At 32.0% G+C, this 24,980-nt stretch overlaps 1 protein-coding gene across 6 annotated transcripts in view; it reads right to left on the bottom strand.

Moving 5' to 3' along the window:
* The window catches only part of LOC105832099, a 151,996-nt gene that overhangs the window by 32,682 nt on the left and 94,334 nt on the right, over positions 1-24,980 (bottom strand). For all 6 annotated transcript variants that reach the window (XM_036293887.1, XM_036293880.1, XM_036293876.1 and 3 more), the window contains 2 exons: positions 18,382-18,891; positions 13,900-14,264 (listed from right to left, as the gene is read on the bottom strand). In XM_036293887.1, the coding sequence (XP_036149780.1) occupies positions 13,900-14,264; positions 18,382-18,891 (875 nt within the window). The remainder of the gene's footprint in view (positions 1-13,899; positions 14,265-18,381; positions 18,892-24,980) is intronic.

The following is a 24,980-nucleotide window of genomic DNA, read 5'->3' as shown; positions in this document are numbered from 1 at the left end:
TATATTAAAAAATATATTAATATTTTTTAAATATTACAGTTTATAAGTAGATAGATATTTACACATCTGTATTAAGACTAAATTGTTTATCACAGTTTGAATCTCACCGAAATTGAAAACTTTGGAAATTTTGTAGAATGACCTTCCTTTATGTAGTTTAGAAACGGCAATATTTTCGCTTGTACTTATAATCCATTAAATGTAACTTTATTATTTGATAGAGTAACATTCATTTTTCATTAAATGTAACTTTATTATTTGATAGAGTAACATTCATTTTTCATTTATATTTAGACAGACTTATATTTAAAATTTATTTTTGATACTTATTTTATACCGCAGTATTATACACCATTTAACATAGCTTGCGTACGTTTACTGCGCTTCTACAAAGGGCCGATTTAACCTAGATATATACTGCGATCACAACATGACAGGAATAATATCAGGTTAAGAAGAGAAGACTTATTAAATGAATTAAATCAAATAAGTAATAAAAATAAATGTACAAAGTACAAAAAAAAAAGAATAAGATATATTATTAAAAAAAACGTATCCATAGCTCTCCAAAAAGTTTTCAAGGAAAAGACGATTGAAATTTTACGTCAATATCGCATTCCCGAGTCAACCTTAAGAGCTAAGAAACAAGACAAGTATGCTGATAAAAAGCCTGGGAATCAAGTCTGTATTTCTAAAGAAGTAAAAATGTGAAAAGTGAGCAACAGTGATTGGCATATATTATTAATTCTAAAAGTATACACCAATCAGTGGAGACAACCCAGAGCACAAAATATTTATAAAATATTTATAAAATATTTATAAAAAGGAAAAATATTTATGATAAATGTTGTGCATATTTTTATGTCCGAGTTTGTCAAGTATAAAAAAAATTATGATAAACATTTATGAAAATACTTAAAATAAATATTTATACCATTATTATCAAAGAATATAAAAAATATTTCAAGTTCATATATCATAAATATTTTTCAATACATTTTAAAAATATATTCTATATATTGTTGATAATAATTTTTGTATCATTTCTAAACGGTTTATGAAAATAATTATATAATCTTTAAAAAATATTTTTTCAAAATAAATTTGTAAAATATTTATAAATATTTATAATTTTTTGTGCTATCTGAGAATGTTGTTCACTTTTCATATTTTCACTTTCTTCAGAAATACAGAATCTACCCCCTGGTCAACAATAAAGCTAAGTTGTTGGCTTGATGATAATTTTTTGTTATATGCTATAATATAACCTGTATTCATTTTTATCCGCAGTAATACCAGTGCAGTAATCAAATAACCCACAGTAATTGCCACACAGTAATATACATATATCCGCAGTAATTAACTCCAAAAATTGTTTTTATATTTATTTTTTTTTAAATATAAATTAAGTTATTATATAGACTTTAATATATTTTTTAATTTAATTATCTTTAAACTTTTAACTTAAAAAAAGTTGGTGTAATTTCTATTAATTCATATGCTTTTTCATTATTACAAACGTGATGTGTATTGTAAATCCGCAGTAATACCCACATCTACCCTATATTTAATAAAATTCAAGCGATAAAAGAAAAAGGATCATTGTTTCTTAAAATCTTAATAACTTGGTCCAAAAAGAAATTACATAGCAATAAACGACTCAAAATAAAAGGAAAAAATTCCGCTACAAGATGCAAACAGAAATTCTCTATGATTTTTTTTCACGCCACATGCAACGCAGAAAAGTCACATAAAAAATTTTCATTTTAACGGATTAAGCTTCATTATTGTGCCACGTTGGTAACAAAGAACTGTAATCGTCAAAAAACATTTGAAAGAAGAAGTTTCAAGCTTTAAAACGCTTTTTGGATTTTGTTTCTGCAATGATTTTTTGCTAAGTGCCAGCGCGCAGCGGTTTGAAAATAGTCTAAATTTTCGGTATACGAGAAATGTTCCTTATTTTTTTTTAAGTAGTATATGTATACTACTAGCAGGAACTCGAATCGGACCGAAACCGAAACCGATAACTGAACCGTAATCACTATTGTAGTCGGACCGAAACAAAAAACCTTATCAAAATATTATGCGGGCTAGTAGACTGGAACCGTAACTGGACCAAAAATTTTATTTCGGTTTTTAGATTGGGTTTTTTAAACATTATTTTATTTAAGTCAATCTGTCATCAATCGCTCTATTCTTAATGTCTGAACGTTTTCCAACTATGGACATTGTGTTACACAAAATTATTCTATTAGCCACATATTATCTAATAAAATATATTAACCCTTTGCGGCACGGTGGTCGATATATCGACCACCTATCTTGAAGCCATTTCTTTAATTTTTCGGACACCAAATACTATATTTTATTACTTTTTTTTGTAATTTTACTTTAGTAAAAGTCTTAGTAATATTTGGTAAGGTATAATTTTCCTTTATTATTAGTTAATTTTGTTATATAAATAAATAAAGTGAAAAAGTGTTTTTTACAAAAAATGTATGTCAGAAAGAAGGAAGAATCATGAAGCTGTGAAAATCAGTATACAAAGGTTTTTTGGGGTCGCTGATTACGAATCCGCCATCAGATTTCGACGATTTTTGTTTAATGGCGAATCCAATATGGCGATTTATGATTTTGAGTATTTTTTATCGGTTTTTTATGAAAATTGGTATACAGGGATTTTTCAAAATGTTGATTACGAATATAAAAATTGATTTGCTGTGCTAATTGTAATAAAAAATAAATTGTGAAAAAAAATAAAAAAGTAAAAAAAATTGTAAAATACAAAAATACAAAAAAAAAAGAAGATGGAGACAATGATCGCCACGTCCACGTTCGTGTCTCTGGAGTAAACTAAGTGCGGTTTCTTTCATGAAAAAATTTTATGTTCTATGTACCATTGTCAAAAAATGAAAAAATATAAAATCTCAAAAAAACATTTTTTATCACCCATTATTTGAAATTTTCCACATTTGAATTTCAAAAATCTGATGACCTACACATAATCAACCTAAAAAAGCTAGTTCTGTACATTTGTTCTTGTAAAAAAAAAAGTCCGAAATTTTTTAACATTCCGACCCTAAAAAATTCAATATATCAATTTCCATAAAAAACCTATAAAAATACTCAAAATCGTAAATCGCCATGTCGGATTCGCCATTTTAAAGAAGAATCGTCGAAATCTGATGGTGGATTCGTAATCAGCGTTCTGAAAAATCCCTGTATACCAATTTTTATAAAAAACCGATAAAAAATACTCGAAATCGTAAGTTGCCATATTGGATCCGCCATTTTGAAAAATAATCGTTGAAATCTGATGGCAGATTCGTAATCAGCGTTCTGAAAAATTTCTGTATATCAATTTCCATAAAAAACCGATAAAAAATACTCAAAATCATGACTTGCCATATTGAATCCGCCATTTTAAAAAAGAATTGTTGAAATCTGATGGCAGATTTGTAATCAGCGACCCTAAAAACCTTTCTACACCAATTTTCATAAAAATCCGATTAATAGAAAAATGTGTGCCGCAAAGGGTTAAAAGAGAATTTTTTTTTATAATTTCTGAACATAAAATAAATACAAAAGAATGAGATCTTATAAGAGTAAAACTTTTATTTTCTTGCTTGTACTATAATAATTTTTGTAAACTTGTGTAAAGTTGTTATAGAAAACTAATAACAAGCTTAAAACGATCAAACGACTAACTGTAAGTTGCTGTCAATAAAACGGAGGAAAAAAAACATTTATTTACAAAATCTCGAGCAAAATCTGGAACTTCTCAATAATGTGTAACTTTTTATTTATAATAATAAACATGAATTTTTTACAGTGTGCAACTTAATATACCAATTGTATGATTTGATATTTCCATAACTGAAAAAGACTGGTAAGGTGACCAAAATTCAAACGATTACGGTCACCATTATTGATAAAAGAACCAGAATCAAAACTAAAACCAAAATTGGAATATATGGTTAAACCATAACTGAAATGAAATTTCAGTCCGAGTCCCTGATTACTAGAGAAAATAAAGTTTTTGTATGCCAACCATCTGTGTATTAGTGTCTCAACGTCGCTACAGCCTTTCCTTCTTTGGGTTCTATCTTTTAAGGCTAGAATCCCAAATAACTGCAGATTGTGTCGAGAGGCACAACAGGCAATTATCAACGTTAAAAAAAAGTTTCTGTACTGACGCGGAGCGACTTGAAGTATAGCATTAGTCACGTCCGACATTGGCTTTTCAATGCCTTTCTGAGTGATCTATATTGGTTCTATGCAGCTTAATGGAAACAGTATTTATAAAAATTTTATATAATTAAGGCTAAAGACAGTTATTGAAACGTAAAAGAAAAATATGTATATCATATACATATACATATATATATATATATATATACATATATATATATATATATATATATAAGATTCTGTACTAATACTTTCGGGTTTATATATATACTAGCTTTTTCACCCGCGCTTTGCGCGGGCTCAAAAGCTCTTTCTTCACGCGCACACATATAAATACCGAGTTTGTATGCCCGCGGACTCTAAATACTCGCACGTAAATACAGGTTGTTTCTGTAATGTTGGCAGTAACATTATTAAAAAATTCTTCTTTGAATCAACCTGTATTTCGAAATACCGCTTTATACATCGTCGAAATGTTTTTCTTTTTTTTTTAACATCAATTAACATCAACCCGAAAGTATTAGTACAGAATCTTTGGAGACTCCAGTTGTTTGTGCATTTTTACTAAAATTTAAATCATTTTCTATTGATATGTCTATTATATGTTTTTTATTATAAACATACATGTGGCGACACGAAGACGTCTAGTCGTCACTCAAAATGCCTATCGACCATGCAACCAACACGCACTATAAGCAACAGGCTAGCGCCTAACAACCGCGCAACCCGACTAACGCTATAAGCACCGCAGTAATGGAAAAGATAAGTGCGCGCGGATACCACCAGAAGCCACGCTATCTCAGAAGTAAAATGACGACTTCTAGGCAATATAAGGAGCGTAAGAAGACTCTTTGCGTTACTCACACTCGAGTCATCTTTTTATACGAAGACATTAGCTTGTCTTACGCCTATAGCAGTAGCGAGCACGCTGGCAGCCAAGGAGCAGCGGAGGAACCCCGCGACAGCAGTAACCTCACAACCTAGACGGACCAGGCCTCCGAGAGTCCTATTAGCCGCCGACGATCCACGGATTTAACGCTACACATCGCCAAGGTACCTGCTACCGGACCTATTGGAGAGCCTAGCTAAGGAGACCGCTACTTGGAGCACGCAGACCGAGAGGGACACCACCCGGAAACAAAGAAGACATAGACCGCCGCACGGGCAGCCACCAGGGACCACGGTACCCAGCACAAGGTTAGTACGGTCGACAGTACCAATCGGCCCGGAAACCTGATGGAAAGCGGCCAATCCCGCGACAAGCCTAAAGAACGCACCCGCAGGAAGAAACGAGCCGCCAAGAAGAAGAAGAAAAGACGCTCTTCCAAGGAAGAGAAGAAGAGGAAAAGAACAGGCACTCAGGTTCCAGAGATCACGTCCATTCTATCTCTGGACGAGAATAACAACCTAGGCGGAATACGGGTGACAAAAGCTTACTCACCAATAGCGTGGAAACCGCGACAGGCGTAAAGCCTAATTTAAACGGCCCTTATCAGAGCCAATAAAATAATACAAACATAAAACTCTGTACAGTGTATATAACAAAGAATAAATTATCTATTTAAGGGAAACCAGCGTACTTCTCTTCGAAACCGATCATATTTCTCTGCGCACAAACTTAGCGGCGAGCGAACATAACACCCACAATAATTTTTTGATATTAATTACACAGCCACACAAAAATAAAAGTGGTTTGGCCTGCATATTACACACATGTATTCCTATGGATTTTGACGTGCTGAATCCAAATCTGAGGTCAGAATTGGTAAATGGTTCGCTGTTCCGAAATAACCTCAAAAAAGCTTAAAAATCTACGAAACAAACATTTTTGCTGATGTAGAATTCAGATATGTTTCTTTATGTATGTATTTTGACATATTGTTGAGTTCAAATTCGAGAATTAGTCCATCAGGTCTTAGGTTTCCGCTAACCTCAAAAGACGGTTTCAAATTTCACGAAATTGGTAGTTATCCTACATGTACCTTTAACCTATACAACAAAAACAATTCAGGATATGTTTCCCAGCACATAAAGTTACATGTAACGTGCTTGTTAGTTGTAATTTCCCACTCAACAATGTATTTGCCTTGCCATTATTCTTTTTGCCTTGCCATTATCGCCTTATTCCGGTATTTTAGATTCATACAAAAAATAGCAATCTTTAAGACTAGAAGTGTAATTTGTCTCAATTTTGTAATGTTTGTAATTTCAAAAACAAAGCGCGTTTACTAAAATCCTCGATTTTTCAAGATTTTTATCCTATTTCCCATTTTATGGAATTTTGAGCTGTATAAGGTTAATTAAATAAACTTGTACTTGATGAACTAATTCTGACCACGAATTTGAACTCAGTGTGTCAAAGTACATAAAAAAACATATCCTGAATTTTTTCTATTGTGTAGGCTAAAGATACATGTAGGATAACTAACAATTTCGTAGAATTTGTAGCCGTCTTTTGAGGTTAGGAGCAACCTGATACCTGATGGACTAAATCTGATCTCGAATTCAAATTCAACAGAACAAAATACATAAAAAACATATCCTGAATCCTACACCAGCAAAAGTGTTTTGTGGATTTTGAATTTTTTTTAAAGTTAATTCGAAATAGCAAACCAATTTACAAATTCTGACCTCAAATTTGGATTTAGGAAGTCAAAATCCATAAGAACCCAGCAAACACAAAGTTACATGTAACATGCCTGTTAGTTATAATTTCTTACTCAACAATGTAATTGTAATATAACACACGTGTTATATTACAATTACATTGTTGAGTGGGAAATTATAACTAACAGGCACGTTACATGTAACTTTGTGTTTGCTAGGAATATACGTGTGTAGTATACAGGCCAAACTACTTTTTTATTTTTGTGTGGTTATGTTATTAAAGCACAAAGATATAAGTAAGATATGGATATTTGTTTATCAAAAAATAAGTTTTTATTTATTGTTACAAGAACAATTTAAATTCTACAAGATACTGTGCGAATTACTTACGGATTAATATTACCTTCGACGCACTTTCCGCATTCACGCAATAGTTTTTTGCAAATTACGTTTTCCTCTATGATTCCTTTATGTCCACGATTACAACAGACGAAAGCGTTTATGTTTCGATATATATCTTCAGCCTTAATTATGTAAAACTCATAAATATTGCTTTTATCAGAACTAGAACGAGTATAGATCGCTTAGAACTACGTTCCAAATCTCTACTCTGATTGTGAATAATAGAGTTAACTTTACCAATGTTCCAGAACACGAAGTAACTAACTATATGGGCGAAGTCTATTCGCTCCGAAAGTGAGAGTAAAATATCCATGGAGTTAACTCTATAAACCCTGCTTTCGAAGTGAGTTGAAATATTAAATGGGTTGAATTAACCTAATTTAATATATTATTCATTTAATTCACCATTGTTATTAAGTGTACAACTTTGCTTCCGCCGTTTTCTAATAGATGACTGTAGCGGTAAGTGGTGGTCGAAATAAATAGATCGCAAACATCACACAATAAGCTTAGGCATTTGTAAACATAACGCCATCAAAACATTAGTCGATTTGTGTCTGCATCATAAAGTTATTCTCGATTAAAAATGTCAGCTTACGAGCCAAATTCTCGTCATTTGCGGGAGGTTTTAATTTTTTGCTTCACTATGAAAAAATCTGCGGCTGAGACTCATCGAATGCTCTCAAATACGTATAGTGAGGCCGCTATTAGTCAAAGAACGTGCCAAGAGTGGTTTCAACGCTTCAAGAACGGCGATTTTGACATCGAAGATCGGTATGGCGGTGGAAGAGAGAAGGTTTTTAAAGATGCAAAATTGGAGGCATTATTTGATCAAGACTCGTGTCAAACGCAAGAAGAATTGGCAGGATTATTGGGAGTGACTCAACAAGCCATTTCAAAACGCCTAAAAGTCATGGCAATGATTCAGAAGCAAGGAAATTGGGTGCCGTACGAGTTGAAGCCAAGAGATGTTGAACGGCGTTTGTTTGCTTGTGAACAGCTGCTTGCAAGGCAAATATGGAAGGGATTTCTGCATCGTATTGTGACTGGGGACGAAAAATGGGTTCATTATGATAACTCCAGAAAATCATGAGGACTTTCCGGCCATGCTTCCACGTCGACGGCCAGACCGAATATTCACGGTTTCAAGATCATGCTCTGTATTTGGTGACACCAGTCGGTGTAGTGTATTATGAGCTATTAAACCGACTGAAAAAATCACAGGCGATCGGTATCGAAAGTAATTGATGCGTTTGAGCCGAGCACTAAAAGACAAACGGCCGCAATACAACAATAGACACGATAAAGTGATTTTGCAGCATAACAATGCTCGACCCTATGTCGCAAAGCCTGTCGAAACATACTTTGAAACGTTGAAATAGGAAGTCCTACCCCACCCACCGTATTCTCCAGACATTGCTCCCTCTGACTATCACTTGTTTCGATCAATGACACACGGCCTGGTTGACCAGCAATTCCGTTCTTATGAAGAAGTGGAAGAAATTGGATCGATTCGTGGACCGTCTCAAAAGATAACCAGTTTTTTCAACGCGGGATTCGTATGCTGCCAGAAAGATGGGAGAAAGTAATGGCCAGCGATGGACAATACTTTGAATCGTAAATGTATAAAGCTTCAATAATATAAAGCGTCAATAAAGCTTCGAATTTCGAAAAAAAAAAACGGCGGAAGCAATGTTGCACACCTAATACTTGTAACTGCTTATAACATACAAAGTAGACAATAGTCCTTAACCTAATAAAAAATGTATATGTATTAATTCGTAACAAAAGTGGAATATCACTCGAAGAAAATTTATTATAGATAATGGATATAAGAGATAAGTAAAATTGTGTTTATTTCATTTATTTAATAAAACATAGTATTTAATTAAAATAAAAACTAAAAAATAAATAATTAAAATAAAAAAAATAGTATTTAATTAAATAAAAACCATAGTATTTAATAAAACTCGTTCCATTTTTTCTACTGTTCTTTTGTGTTCTAAATTTGTTTAAATTGAGTGGCGATTTCGACTCAGGTTCTATTCCTCTAAAACTGACCAATTACAATTATTCCATTCTTCAGAAGAATGGCTGTGACTGACCAATTCTTGAAAAAAAAAGGGACCTGAGATGGGTTAACTTTAGAGAGCCTCTAGAAAAGAAAGGCGACAACTGATTACTAACCTCTTCGCGATTGGCTGACACAATTACGTACAGAATTGAATCATTCAACGCCAATGCAGAACAGATGGTTGATTATGTTTTGAACGTTTCGGAGTATATTTACAAGGTATATTTTGTTTTATGTAATAAATATAAAGAATATCTGTTAATTTGACGACGTAGAATTCTTTTAGGTAATTAATTATTCTATTATAGATAACATTATCGTACGAGTACAGTAGCAAGATGGAACTGCACGTTGTCTGTAATAGAAGAAGAATTAATTACCTAAAATAATTTTACGTCGTCAAATTAACAGATATTTTTTACATTTATTACACAAAATATGATATACCTCGTAAATATACTCCAAAACGTTCAAAACATAACCAACCATATGTTCTGCATTGGCGTCGCATAATCCAATTCTGTACGTAATCGTGCTAGCCAATCGCGGAGAGGCTGGTCACATGACCACTTGTCGCCTCTCTCTTCTAGAAGCTCGAAAACGCCATAATTTACTCTGGTTACTTTACTCTCCTTCTTCCCTTCACACCATCACAGGTTATTCAAAGTTAACAGAGTAGAGTTTGGAACGTAGTCTAGAAAGGTGTTGAAAATAGCTGATGTCGGAACAAGAGCAATCAGCGCCGTACTTTAGATCGTTTCGTATCAGTACAGAAAATAATTTTAAGATTCTATACATTGATTATTGCCAATCAAATGAGTATCGTTTTTCATCATTTTGCAAATATTTTCAGTGATATAAGTTTTATCAAAATCCAAATGTATGTTGAGCAATGTTCCTTGTAAGAGATTTTTCACAAAAATTTTCCAATATCATATTTCTAACAATTTAAAGTACATTTTTAAAAAATTTGCCTATTATTTTGATTCAAAAATTAATCTATATAATTAGATCAAAAAATGTTCATGCACACAATATGGCTGCCATTTACATTTTAAGTAGCAAGTAGTAGCTAAACAATTTGAATGGACTTTGGAATAAAAAATAGATTGGAATATTTTCAAATACAATAATTCAACTTATAATAATGCAAGTTATGTTTACATTAATCTTCTTGATTAATGCCAGTGTTGCTACATGTCTGTGTAAGAAAAAACAAAAAATAAACTTTAAGTGAACTTGTCTTGGGTATCCGCAAAATGTGATCTTATATAAATATAAAATTTTAATCAATTTAAGACCAAATGTCTGATATTTTTTTCTACGTCCAACGCTCAAACTTTTTACATAGACGTCATAGAAAAAAATTCAGCGTAGCGTTTTTGATCGTTTGAAACCTCCTCTTTTGAATGCCGGAGTCAGAATTGACAAAGCAAATAAAAAAAGTTATGGTCTATTTTTCCCATAAAGATCAACATTTTTCGACTTTTTTTCAAAAAATTTCATATTTTAGATGCGAAAATGTTTCGCAGGATCATAGCAATAAGGATAAATCATGGAATAGATATCTGCTCTTTTAAATTCTATTGCAATTTTTCAAAAATTTAACATGGCGAATTTAATATGGCGGTCAAAAATGGAAAACCGTATACAACCAAAATATTTTTGATTTTCTCGCTTTTTTTTCGTAATATTTCTTTAAAATACTTTAAAATTACATAAGCTTGTTATTTTATGTAAGTCGAGATTATAATAATACATAATCAATAAAAATAATAGCGGTTTTTTTCAAGAAATGCGAGAAAAACATGATTTATCGCCAAATAATAGAGAAAAGCCATAAGCAAATGTTCATATCTGATATTTCATCATGCTCACATCTACGCATACACCTATGTATATATACACAGTGTCTGGTAAAACTTTATGGAACGTTTATGAGCAGGTAGAGCGCATTAAACTGAATAGAAAAGTTCCTTACCGTTTTTCCATTTTCGCAATAGTTAACAAGTTATTGACTTGTAAAATTTGCTGTATTAGTCCGGCCTACCGGCAAATGCAAGTGCGCTGGGCGAGCGCACGGCGAGATGCGGCCGCCCCCCCCCCGGCCTTGAGGTTGTTAAGCGCGCGAAAGGAATTGTTTACAACAAGCGACAATGGCGACGTGTAACGCTGGATTCTTCCTTGGATTTAATATTTGATAGTTCTTGCTTTTTTTAAATAAAAATATTATTTTCTAACGACAAAAAGTATGTGTGTAGGTGCATACATGTGTACTAAAAAATATCAATATTAATACCTAAAGAAGCGATTACTAAATTAAATTTTTTTTAAATAAATAATTATTTTTAATAAAAAGTAAATTTTTTGATGATAGTCTTAAACGTCATAAATTGTCATCATAAATTAAAAAAAATTTGTCATGTGCTCGAAAAAAGAATTCACACTTCTTTAAAAAACATTATAAAATTTTATCGATTAAAACCAAAATAACAACTAAATAAAATTTTTGTTTTATCTTTATATTCTTAATTAAAAATTAAATAACTAGAAAATTATATTTTTAATAAAATAAACCCAGAAGAAAATAATTATTCTTTAGCTCGCGATTGTATGCACGCACGCACGCACGCACACAAATTACATACTAAAAGTTTCTGGAATTAAATAAATATTGTTTGTAAGCTTTCAAACATTTTATAAATTCATATATTCGTAAATCTACACGGAGAAAATTTTATAGAAAAATTATGTATAATTTATTATTTACGATAGTAACCACAAACTGTAAGAAAAAATTTCAGAAAATTATACCATATGAGTAGTGTAAATACTATCGTAATTTGATGAGAAACATAATAAAAATTTCCATAATTCCTCCTTTAATAAAAAAGAACTCTTTAATTCACATTTGCCTCCTTGTGGTGAGAGTCGGGCAATGGCAACATATTTTGACGGTTAAAGAATGTGAAAGTAAAAAAAATAATCATCTATATATACGCACGCACGCACGCACGCATGCACGCACGCACGCACGCACACATATTGGTATATGCGTAGATGTGAACAGAATGAAATACCGGATATAAACACTTGCTTATGACTTTTCTCCATTATTTGGTGATAAATCATGCATTTCTCGCATTTTTTGAAAAGAACCGCCATTATTTTTATTGATTATGTATTATTATAATTTCGTCTCACATAAAATAACAAGCGTATGTATTTTTAAAGTATTTTAAAAAGATATTGTTAAAAAAAAGCGAAAAAATCGAAAATATTTTAATTATATTTTTTTATCTTTTGACCACCATATTAAATCCGGCATGTTGAAGTTTTGGAAAATCGTAATAGAATTTGAAAGAGCAGATATCTATTCCACGATTTATCCCTATTGTAATATCCTGCAAAACATCCATTTTCGCATCCAAAATATAGAATTTTTGGAAAAAAGTCGAAAAATGTTGCCCTTTTTTGGAAAAATGGGCCCTAACTTTTTTTACTCGCTTTGTATGTCAATTCTGACGCCGGCATTTGAAAGAAGAGGTTTCAGACTATCAAAAATGCTACGCTGTTTTTTCTACGATGTCTATGTAAAAATCAAAGTAAATATCTTAACGTTACCAGCGATAAAAATATACAAATAGTAATTTAGTGACAATTCTGGCAATTTTATTTTTATTTTAAATGTTACACGACGTTTCGGTCAGACATTTTCTGGCCCTTATCAAGTGTATCTACAAAAGATGCAAAAATACCAAAACACTTCAGAAAACTACAATCAAACTTTTTTACAAGATTTTAATATTATTACCTACTTGTATAAATTAAGTTAAATGCAAAAATTAATCCATTATGCTTTCACAACAGTACATTAAGTGATGTAGAGAGATGTTAGACGGCATGTTTGTACTCCACAACGTTTGTCATTGGAAAGAGAGAATTGTCGAAAGTAAAAATGTCAAGTTTAACAACATTAGTTCGAGAAACAGTTCAAAATAACTAGTCAGAAGTAACTACACTATTCTTATAATTCTATCATAAACTGCATTGAGATTTTCAGTGTTTTTTTGAAGATTAATATTATTGTCAAATTTTTTGATGTAAAACATTTCGGCGATTTCTTTCTTTTATGTTTTTCTTTATGTAAAATGTTAGGTTTTAACCAGTCAAATTCATGATTCATTGTTAATCGATGATTAATGACTACATTGTGATTGGCAGACAAGCTTTTTATGTTGCGCTGGTGTTCTTTAATTCTATTGTCTAAATGTCGTTTTGTCTATCCAATGTAGACCGAATCACAGTCGCAACAATTAATTTTGTAGACAAGTTCGGTCTTGTTACAATCGTTTACTTTTTCCTTTTTATCACGCTATTGAGTTTTTTAGGTACAATATACCGTACATCTATAAATTTGTTAAGTATACGTCCCACATCTTCGCTAAAATTTTTGACATATAGTAATGTTATTATTTTACTAATGTCTGTTTCTTTACATACTATGTAAAAAGTTTGCGCGTTGAACGTGGAGAAAAAATAGTGCATTTGGTCCTAAATGTATTAAGTTGATATTTTTATTATTTTTAGTTACATCTTTCTTCTTGAGAAACTTGAAAAATTACCTGGTATATATCTTTGGATCACAGTGCAAATTAAGAATAGCAAGACACAGAGAAATATTTGGCGCGTGCTCAAATGAAAACTCTTCTCTTATGGTATGATTGTGTTTCTCGTCTCTCGTTAATCGCCAATAATCAAATAGTTCGCTGCTGGATGTCGATGGGACACTTTGCACCGCACGCATTTGCAACACCGTTTGATGCTTACAATCCTCGCACACACGTACCAATACGAAACTGGGATAACCAGCAACTTGCATGCGATGTTGGGAACACATGGCGCAAACAACACGACCGCATCGTCGACAGTGATGCCGTCTGTTAAACATTGAAAATCTCACAGCTTTGCAGCAACCGCATTCTTTCGCCTGTTAAATAAACAACTTGTAAATTTTATATAAATTTAATAATGGGAAGATATATGCATTCTTTTATTTAGAAGTATTACACACATACACACGCACGCACGCACGCGCACGCACACACACACACACACACACACACACAAACTCACAATTGTCTAAAATTAAAAAATGTTATTTAAATGTAAAAATTTTTTAAAAATTTATCTAGTTTCATAAAAAATTTACCGTAATGTGACAATACTAATGTGAATAAGTGTGCGTACGTAATAAAATAATATAAATTAATTAAAAAGATAAATGTTAATAATTTTTAAATTAACTTGTTAATTTCAAATTAATTTTTTATTTCAAATAATTGTCTTTAAAACATATTTCGCTAATTTAATCTTCATGCAACTTTTAATGTAACTAAACTAATTTTATAAACCATGTCTTTCGCCTAAATTAAATTAAATGTTAATTTTGAAAAGTATTATTTATATTAAATTAGAATGTTTTGTAATTTTTTAGAATTAGGATACTACAAAACAATTACTTCTAATAGGATGGACTGGAAGATCCATAATGGCGCCGCGGATGAGTGAACGGTGATCGAAGTGCTCCAAGTTTGTGTGAGATAAAAAAATTAATAGGAGAAAGAGGAGTGTGAGAATGGAGTATAAGGTAGTCTTAGGAGAGAGGAAGGCAAGTAATTGGAGGGAAGTGTAAGGATGCAAGGAAAAAATGTATGAAAGGAAGAATTAGAGAAAACAGGCTGAAAAAGGAAGGTTAAGATAAGAATGCATTAGAACGGAGCAGAAGCTGGGTGAAATGGTGGAGGCAGAGGGCACGGTGTATTCGGAGCACGAGGAAGCGGACAAAATGGAAGAGAGGTAAAAAAATGGAGCAGAAAACAGCAGCGGAAGAGAAGTAGAAAGATGGAGCAGAAAACAGCAGCGGCGATGGTGATAAGTGAGGAAGAGAGTAGATAAAATGATGTGAGACTGTGAGATAGAAGTATGAACGGCCAAAAAAAGAGGAGCGCGAGAGAGTTGAGAGTGCGATGGCAGTGGTGAAGCCAGATAGAGAGTCGGAGTATGAGACGGATCGAGAGATCAAAGAAGAATCAATGGTGAAGAGAGTGGAGGGATAAAAAGACGAGAGAGTAACCGTGCGCAGAGTCATGGATCGGATAATGGAGTAGAGATATCGAGGTAATCGACTGATAAAGAAGTCAAAGGGCTATTGGAGGAAAGGAGAAAAGAAGTCGAGTCGATAGATCGATAAGTCGATGAAGAGTGAGTGTCGATAAAGAGCAGGTAGAAGGATCCACGTAGCAAAGTTAGTTTAAGTTGATTATAAGCATACGGAAGTGCAGAAGGTTAGGAAGAGAACGGAGGAAGTAGAGAAGGTGGATTCTGATGGCGGGGGGAGGAAGGAGAGATGGAGGGAGGAGCAGGGTTGTGCAGATGGATGAGTAGAGGAAGAGAAGAAGGAAGATTGACCACAAGAACCCAAGTGAAAGCGAAAAAAGAGGATGGTAAGCGGAAGAGAAAAGAAAAAAAAGCTAAAGGCGGCATAGACAAACTATAGACCGAACGAGGGGTAGGTGATAATCGCGGTAAGGGGAATGCTAGTGCCAGATCGGCCATTTTCATTACCGATCGGAAATGTTCGGCTTTCTCTTTTTAGTTGTTGGCATAGACCTTATAGATATAGACCGGCAATTGCCTAGTTTGTGTATAGAAAACGGTGTCCAGAAGAGGTGCGAGAGAGAAACAGACTTTTTAGTACTTCTTTCTCTAAAGTTACCGGAAATAACTATCGCGCATGTCAGCACACATGCATACATATGTATATACATATATATACACACACATAAGTTAAAACACGTGACCAAAACGTATCCAATCATTGGATTTCAATGTATAATATGTACAAGCATGCGCGAAACATATTTCCGGATTCTTTAGAGAGAGAAGTATGGACACGGTTTCGCTTGGTATTGCCAGTCCATATCTATAAGGTCTATGGTTGTTGGCTCTCAGGATGCGCCGAGCTCTTCTTTTTTTTTCTATTCCCTGTTCCTCTCTCTCGGTGATCCTCCCCTCCACCTCTTGTTTCACAACATATATTAGTCAAACATAATCGAGTCTTATGAAATAAACAGAACTGACACGAGTGCTCTTCTTCCCGCAAATCACAGCTCTTCTCGCCCTAAGCAGGGCCTAAGGTGCAAATTCATGCAGCGAGAAATCGCTGGCGACTTGGGAGAAGTGGGAGAAAAGTGACGCCAGCGACAAGTATTCGTCGCTTTTCTCTCGATACATATTCATGTGATGACAAAACGCTAGCGACTTCAATATCAGTAAAAGACTAATAATTGCGGAGAAATAATTATTGTTTGTAATAAAAATTAAAAAGTAGTAAATAAAAATGAAGGTGACAATACGTACAAACGGAGTGTATACCGCTCAGTGTGCAAATAATTTGAAAATAGCTATAACAACCCAGATAGCACAAAATATTTATAAAATATTTATAAAAAGGAAAAATATTTATAATAAATATTTTGTACATATTTTTATGTCCGAATTTGTCAGGTATAAAAAAAATTATGATAAACATTTATAAAAATATTTAAAACAAATATTTATACCATTAATTATTATCAAAGAATATTTCAAGTTCATATATCATAAATATTTTTCAGTACATTTTAAAAATATATTATATATAATGGTGATAATATTTTTTGTATCATTTCTAAATGGTTTATGAAAAATAATTATATAATCTTTAAAAATATTTTTTAAAAATAAATTTGTAAAATATATTTATATTTATGATAATATTTTGTGCTATCTGGAAAGAGCCGTCAAGAAGCGATTGCAACTGCTGCAATGTTGGAATTGCAAAGAACGGAAAAGAAGCGAAATTACAAAAAGAAGCAATGTTCACGATTATTCATATTGCTCCTTTTTCTCCTTTCCCCCGTGGATATCCGAATATTGCTCCTTGAAAGGCGCGATGTAGCTTGTCGATGCTGTTCAGACAAGACGAACTTCCGACGATTTGTCGCTACTACACAATATCTACGTAGAGGGGGAAAGTCGCCAGCAATTTCTCGCTACATGAATTCGCACCTTTATGCTCGTCTATAGTTAGTCTATGGAAGGCGGACGTGAAGAGGCTGGAGAGGGAAAGAGAGGAGGAAGAGGAGTGACAGAGAGAGAGGGGGGAAAGGAAAAACGGCAGCCGGAGGAGAGAGCAAGGTGGGAAAGAGTATCAAGAAGGCAAGGATAGAGAAAGAAATGGCGAGGAAGAGGAGAGGGAATAAAGCAGTTGGAAAAAGCAGGGGATACATTTAAAAAAAGGGAGAAGAGAAAAATAGGTAAGAGGACAAGAGGAGGAAGACAGGAGAAAAAAAGAATGGGAGACAGGAAGAAGGAGAGAAGAAAGGTGGGAACGCAGTGAATACGAGGACGGATTGGAAGAAGAAACTGAAAGCAAGAGGGATTAAAAAAAAAAGAGGAGAAGGATGTGCAGTTCTGGTCCAGAAGGATGGGTCAAAAGATGGAGGAGAGGCAAATAAAAGCGAAGAGGACGGATAGGGAGAGGTTGGAATGGGAGGAGGGATTAAGGAGGTGGTTCAAGAAAGAAAAAAAGGTAAGAAAGGAGAAGAGGAAAAGGTGCATTATTTGATAGGAATTGAAAGTGATAACCAAGAGGAGTGAGGGATATACGGGAATATGGAGTTAGAGGTGTGTGTATGTGTGTGTGTGGGGGGGGGGGAGGGGTGTATATATATATATATATATATATATATATATATATATATATGGGGTTAAAAAAAAAGTGTTAGAGGGTCGAGAATGGGAGGGAGATGTGAGTTGTGAGGCTGCATAATGGCCAGGGCGTGTAAGGCGAAAAAGATGTTTTATGTAGAAAGAATGTGTATATATTGATGAGACTGCAAATCCAAAAGAGACGCAGTAAAATAAATTCATCTACTTCTAATATGGATTATCAAATAAATTTTATATTTTATTTATAAATTAAATATATGGATATTTTTTATAATTACACACACATATTTTCTAATTCAGTATAATATTGTTACAAATGCTTTTTGAATTACCCTGTCATTCGGGATCCATTCCTCTTTCGTGGGTACGTTAAGAGGCATAACAAAATCGTTATTTTCCGCTTCAAAATTAGACTGTAAAATATTTTTGGTTTTATTTTCAATACCGTCACGTTGAAGTGACACACGAAAGTCTAACGACTTTTTGGCATAAAACCTTACAACTTTGTCAAAATTACTGACGTCTATATCGGGATGTTTCAAATCCTCGTACAATGTATTCAAGATCTTTTGGATATTTTCAAATTTGCAATTCATTAATAATTGTTCCAACATCAGTAATGGTTCCTTTATCAAATGAACGTATAATGCTCTGTCCTTGTCTTCCAAAATCTTCAGAATTTCCAGTCCTACCAAGGTCTTCCGATATTTTGGTTGTTCTACCGTTTTGCAGTGGCCCAATAAATAGTCGACAATAAACTGTAATGTATTAGTAGATTCTAATTTTTTGAGAACTCCTTTACATATCTTTATCGATTGGCTCGGCGGTAACGCTTGAAGAAACTGAAATATTTTTATCAAATCATTAATAAGTTTTTAAAAACTTCCTGGTAAGTCTTTTTTTTAAAGTCTTTGTTTAATATTTCAAAATTTATAAAAATTTCTGTATAATTTTATAACTTCTTAAAAAATTTTCTTAAATTTTTTAAATTAATAAAATTAGAACAATTTTCAAAAGTAATAAAAAAAAATTTTTTAAGTTGTTTAACCCTTTAAGGCCCGACTTTTTTGGTATCTTATCATTGAAATTGGAACTTTACAAAAATTAAACAAAGTAATTAATTACAAAAAATAAATATCTATTAATTCATAAATTTCTATTCAGGGAAAACTACCCCTGACCCAATTAAATTTTTTTCGAGTATTTAATAATTTTTATAGGCTTTTTGATGGATAAGGAAATTCCTTGTAACATAGAAATAATAAACATCTCATAAAACCTCAAAATATCTAATTTTATTAACAAGAGAACCTCGTGAACCCGAAAATTCTGATTTTAATGAAACTTGGCATAAATGTAGAGGGGGTGAATACATGAATTTAGAAATTATAAGTTGGTGCTTATAAACGGTTTAAAGGGTTGGAACCACCCTTCAAAAATTTAGAGTTTTTGCCTTTTCTCGATATATCTCGTAAACTAAACAAAATATTAAAAAATGTTTCATACAAAAGTTTTACAGTATAAATACCTGTATTTAACTATGTTATTTATTTTTTCAAAAAAATTTTTTTTTCAAAAACAAATTTAAAAATTTTTTTTTTTTTTGGAAAAAATAAATAACATAGTTGAATAGAGGTATTCATGCCGTAAAACTTTTGTATAAAACATTTTTTTTTGTTTAGTTTACGAGATATATCGTGAAAACGCAAAAATGTCTTAACTTTGAAGCGTGCTTTCACCCCTTCAAGCCGTTTTTGAACCAAAATAAAACACTTCTAAATTAATGTATTTACCCCCTCTACATTTATGCTAAGTTTCATTAAAATCAGAAAATTTTCCGTTTGGTCTTATAAACGGTTTGAAGGAGTGAAACCACCCTTCCAAGATTAAGACATTTTTATCTTTTCTCGATATATCTCGTAACTAAACAAAATATAAAAAAATGTTTCATACAAAAGTTTTATAGCATAAATACATCCATTTAACTACGCTGTTTATTTTCCGAAAAAAAAAATTTTTTTTTAATTAAAATAAATTTTCAATAAAATTGACTTTTATGTAAGTATATAGCATTTATAAAGTAATAATAGTATCTTATATACTACGTTTTATTTATATTATCTATGTTATAATATTATACATTTATATTATCTGCATCCCTGTATGTATTAGTTTTCATCTAACAATTGCGCAATATTAGAGTAGTCACGTTGCTTTCACACAGTGTTCATTCTATTTACGTCACATATTTCACATTTAAGTTTCATATTTGTCATGTCACGGTATGTATCATATATGAAATGAAAATCACGTATTAATAAAAGTTTGGTATCTTTATTAATAATGTATTCATCCTTTCAAAAATCTAGCACGGTTTTCATTACATGTGCTATCGCTACTGCATGCTAATGCCAATTGCGAGAGGATATTTAGCAAAGTAAATTTAATAAAAACAAAGCATCGTAGTTTGCGACAAAAACCGTTAATGGTGCACCGTTACTGGCGAGCGAATGCGTTAAAACGAGATGAAGTAATCAACAAGTAAGCTGCTGTGTCCAATTCAAACGCAGCGATTTAATGTTTCGGCGAATGACAACAATCTTTACAGCGGCGAGGATAACAGAGGCAACTTCGATATTTCCTTCGATGAAGATTGAGAAGCATATAATACATTATCTATATTCTATATTAATATATGACTACGACTGTTGAAACTACTCACTATACTTATAAAATTATTAACTAAATAAGAAAAAATACAGTGAAAAGTAACTATACATAGATTTTCTTCTCAACGAGCAATGCAACTGTATGCGTCTTTACTTCTCCGACAAATACGCGCAAACCCGGTTTGCATCCTGTCGAGTTCATATTTGTTAGGTATTAGCGTTCTGTCAGGATTTCATATTTTCGTATTTTTGTGGGTGTATTGCAATTCGTTTAGGACATGAATGGGTGCATCCAGGAGCGCAACCACTCACTGAGCGGCTAAGTAGCAATTTAATCTGATTGGTTGGATCTAAAGGTAAGAACCAATCACATTCGATTGCTACTTAACCGCTCAATGAGCGACCTGCTCACTGCTTCGTTTGTATTTTCTGAAGGTTTTGCATGCGTCAGATCATTCCAATGAGTATCGACCTTTAATTACAATTATAAATTACTTATGTTTAGAGATCAGTTAATACAATAATTTAACAGTACAGTAATTTGCACCGACCCGTACGACTATTCGCTCTTCAAAAGTTGGCAACGCTGGCATTACTTCACCTGTATATTTACATCATCGTCTATAGTCTATGCATGATGTAAGGATATAAAGTGTAGCATTCCCGAGATGCGTAGTGACCGAAAATAAGACCAATCAGAGAGTAGCCCCAAATGCGATAAGCAGCATGGCTCCTTCCATGCCCTACTAAAAAAAATCACGTCACAAAATTACGCAACAAAATTACGTAACAAATCACGTAATTAATGACGACCAAACACGTAACAAAATGTCTCAAATTATTATCTGATTTTTAAAAATCATGTGATTTAAAAAATTACATGATTCGACGCAGCATTTGGGGCAACAAATTGATTGGCTGTTCCCCTATTTGCCCGCCATTATGCACAATGCTACACCTTATATCCTTACATCGTGAGTCTATGGTCAATATAGTGAAATCATCGACATCAGTAAAAAACTGATATTTTAATAACATTTTAATAAATAATATTAAACATGCTTTCTTTTATTTTGTATATTTTATACTTTCATCACTTAAATATAGCGCTAAATCATGTTAAAAAATTATTTAGTTTTTCGATCGATTACACCAGTCTAATCTAAAATTTAATTATATTATTGTAATAAATATTATATTATTTATATAATAAAGTTATACAAATTATGATAATATAAACTATAATATAATTAAATTGCTTCATTACCGAGAAATAAGGAGATGTCGTTTTAAGAAAATTACGTTGCAATTGATAACTTTTAAAAAAGGGGAATAGAGAAAAAAAAGAGAAAATACAAAAATCTCATCAGAAATGTTGAGGGTTAGCCAGCTTTCCCAGTGTTAAAGACAAATAATCGACTCTTTTTATTGTATTTTCTTAATGTTTAACTTCTGAAAAATAATATCCTAAAGCGTAAAAGTGTGTAAAATTGTAAAAGTAAATTACAAGTAAATATTTATTAAAACCTCAAAACTTCATTGCGTGCAGGGATTAGCGCGCTCGGCAATCAATCAAAATATTCTTTCTTCGTTTTAATACTCAGTGCTTTAACGATTTATTTAAAAATGTAAGAAAAATGTCACATTCAAAAAACTAAACTTTAAAATAGAAAGCAAGAGAATTATAGAATTTCAAATATCTGTAACTTCTACTATGAATTTATTCCAAAATATTTACAATGTAAAAATAATTGAAACTGCCAATTATCTTGCAGTTGGAGTATTTAATAAAGGATATTGTACAATTTTAAAAATTTTCAAGACAAGAAGTTGTTATTGATCCAGTTACCAAACAATCCGCGGATTAAAAAAACCAATAAGCGATTGCGTTTAAAGAAAACACAAAGCAGTGATAAAAAAGCTTGCATAATTCGTAGATGAGCGTAGTTCAAGCTGTTCTGAATAAATTTTATGAAAAAAAGATGTTTTGTATTGTCCTGGAATAGCTATTAGTCGGATTATGAATTTCAAATTATATACTAAAAATATGTACATAAAATTTTAAATGTATTTATCTTAACATTTTTCAAACTGATAAACATGATAAGTGAACGGATGGTCAAATCCACTTAAAATTTCAAGCATATATGCAGTAGATATAGTTTTTGTCTGAATTAGAACTTTTTTAATGCGTTTAAAATTTAAAATTTGACACTCCAAAAATTTTTTTACTAAAAATAAAACTTTTCTTCAAAACGTCATAATTTTTAAATTTTTTAATAGTTCTTGATAGTTCCGACTACAGCTATACCTATGTAAATTAAAAATCTTTTTAGTTAATTGTTTCAGACAACTACAATAGCTGATATCATATTTACTATAAAAAAACTTTCATTTTGATACTCTGGCAGAATTGCTGTCATAGCCAAACTATTTGTACATAAAAAATTTTGAATATTCTATAAATAGTACAGTGCGCACAAAAAGTTTTAGATTAATTGAATTACAGTTGTCTTTTTAAAAATTCCCAAAAATTCTATTTTTAATCTTTCCAAAAGAGCGATTAAAAAAAATTATTTTTATCGATAATAACTCTATCTGAGAAATCCTCTTAAAATATTATATCAAAATTTGAAGTAATTTTCGAGCTTCAGCTTCAGAGAAAATCATGCGTCGAGCGCGCGACGCGTTTTGTCTTCCTAGTTTTTAGAAAACAATGTCGTAGAACATTTATTTGTTATATATAAAGATTTATGAAATAATGGCTTTGTGACAAGGTGTTTACACAAACATACAAAATTCTAATGACAATCTAAACTGTACTGTGTGGTGTCTAGCTCCTAAGCACTTGAATGCAAATATGAAAATCGTTGAAATTGCTTCTTATTACTGTATATGACTTTAATAAAAAATATAGCAGTATATTAAAGATGATGAAGCTATTGTACCTCAAAATTAGATTATTAGCCAAAAATTTTGTCAAAATGTATGATAAATAGCGACTTATGAGGCAATAGTGATGCAACACAAGCAACTTAAAGAAGGCTTGAACAGCTCATAGAATGAAACTAACAGTTCAAATTGACACTTTTACAAGGCAGACAAAAGATTGTTATATGGGCCTGGTATAGCAGATTAGCTAGCGATTGTTGTTTTTAATAAGTAGTCTTTGGTAAAAATTTAGAATAAAAAAGGCTACCAATAACCTTGACCTATTAAAATTACTCCCCTGAGTAATTCTCTACAAGTTTTAGCCATTGCTCATTATCCGTTAAAATGATATTAACGAAAAATGTTTCATAAACACAATAAAATTTACTGTTTAAACCCCAATCACAGAGCTCATTTCGCATCGTAAATAAAAAAGAAGCGTGAAACAGAACAATTATGGATCTCGTCACGGGCTGTACGCACCAGGAGATGTGGGGTAAACATTGCTTCGCGTGGAAAATCGTAAAACCCATGTGTAACAAAACAATTAACCTCGTCGTGGACTGTAAGCATTGAAGGCTGTGGAGTGATCGCTTCGCGTAAAATTCGTGTTACAATTTGACATTTGAAATTGTGGCCGAAATGCGACTAAAATTAAGTTGGATTAGATTAGGAAAATTTTGGAGTGATGCATGGGAGAACCTCTCCCCCCCCCCTCTAAAAAACCGCCCATATATTTATACTAGATTATCCAAAACTAAATCATTTCTTTCATTATTATTATTTATATTATAAATTCCTCTTTGAAAATATATATTTATTTATAAAACTTTTCTTAATTATAACTTTTTAACGAATCATGAGCGACGACTAAAACTTTTTAAGGGTTATTCAAGAGGGTGATCTTGATAATATATTAAAATCAAGATCGGTGAGGCCTTTCCTATTCGATATTTTTACCGTCTTTTTCTATTTCAAAAATTTTTTACGCGTTTTTCTCGAAACCATATTTCTTGAGTTTGTGTGTACAACAAAGAGAAAACTAATAAACAATTAAATTGTTTCTAGATTTGTTGTGTAAATATTTAATTTTTTTTCTAAATCAACTAAAATGTTTTAAAAAAAAAAAACATTTTTTGCAAAAAAAGTTGAAATTTTATCGTAAAGATCGTAATATTTTTCAAGATGTACATTTTTCCGTTTTGTTTCTCTTTAAATTTTTTAATTTATTTAGAAACCAATAGTACAAAAATAAAAATTAATAATTTTGATTTTTTGTTTTAAACTAAAATTATGACCGTTAAAATCTACACAGTAGAATAACTAACACT

The sequence above is a fragment of the Monomorium pharaonis genome, chromosome 1, assembly GCF_013373865.1.
Source record: "Monomorium pharaonis isolate MP-MQ-018 chromosome 1, ASM1337386v2, whole genome shotgun sequence".
Taxonomy (NCBI): domain Eukaryota; kingdom Metazoa; phylum Arthropoda; class Insecta; order Hymenoptera; family Formicidae; genus Monomorium; species Monomorium pharaonis.
This window is presented reverse-complemented; position numbering and strand designations above follow the sequence as displayed.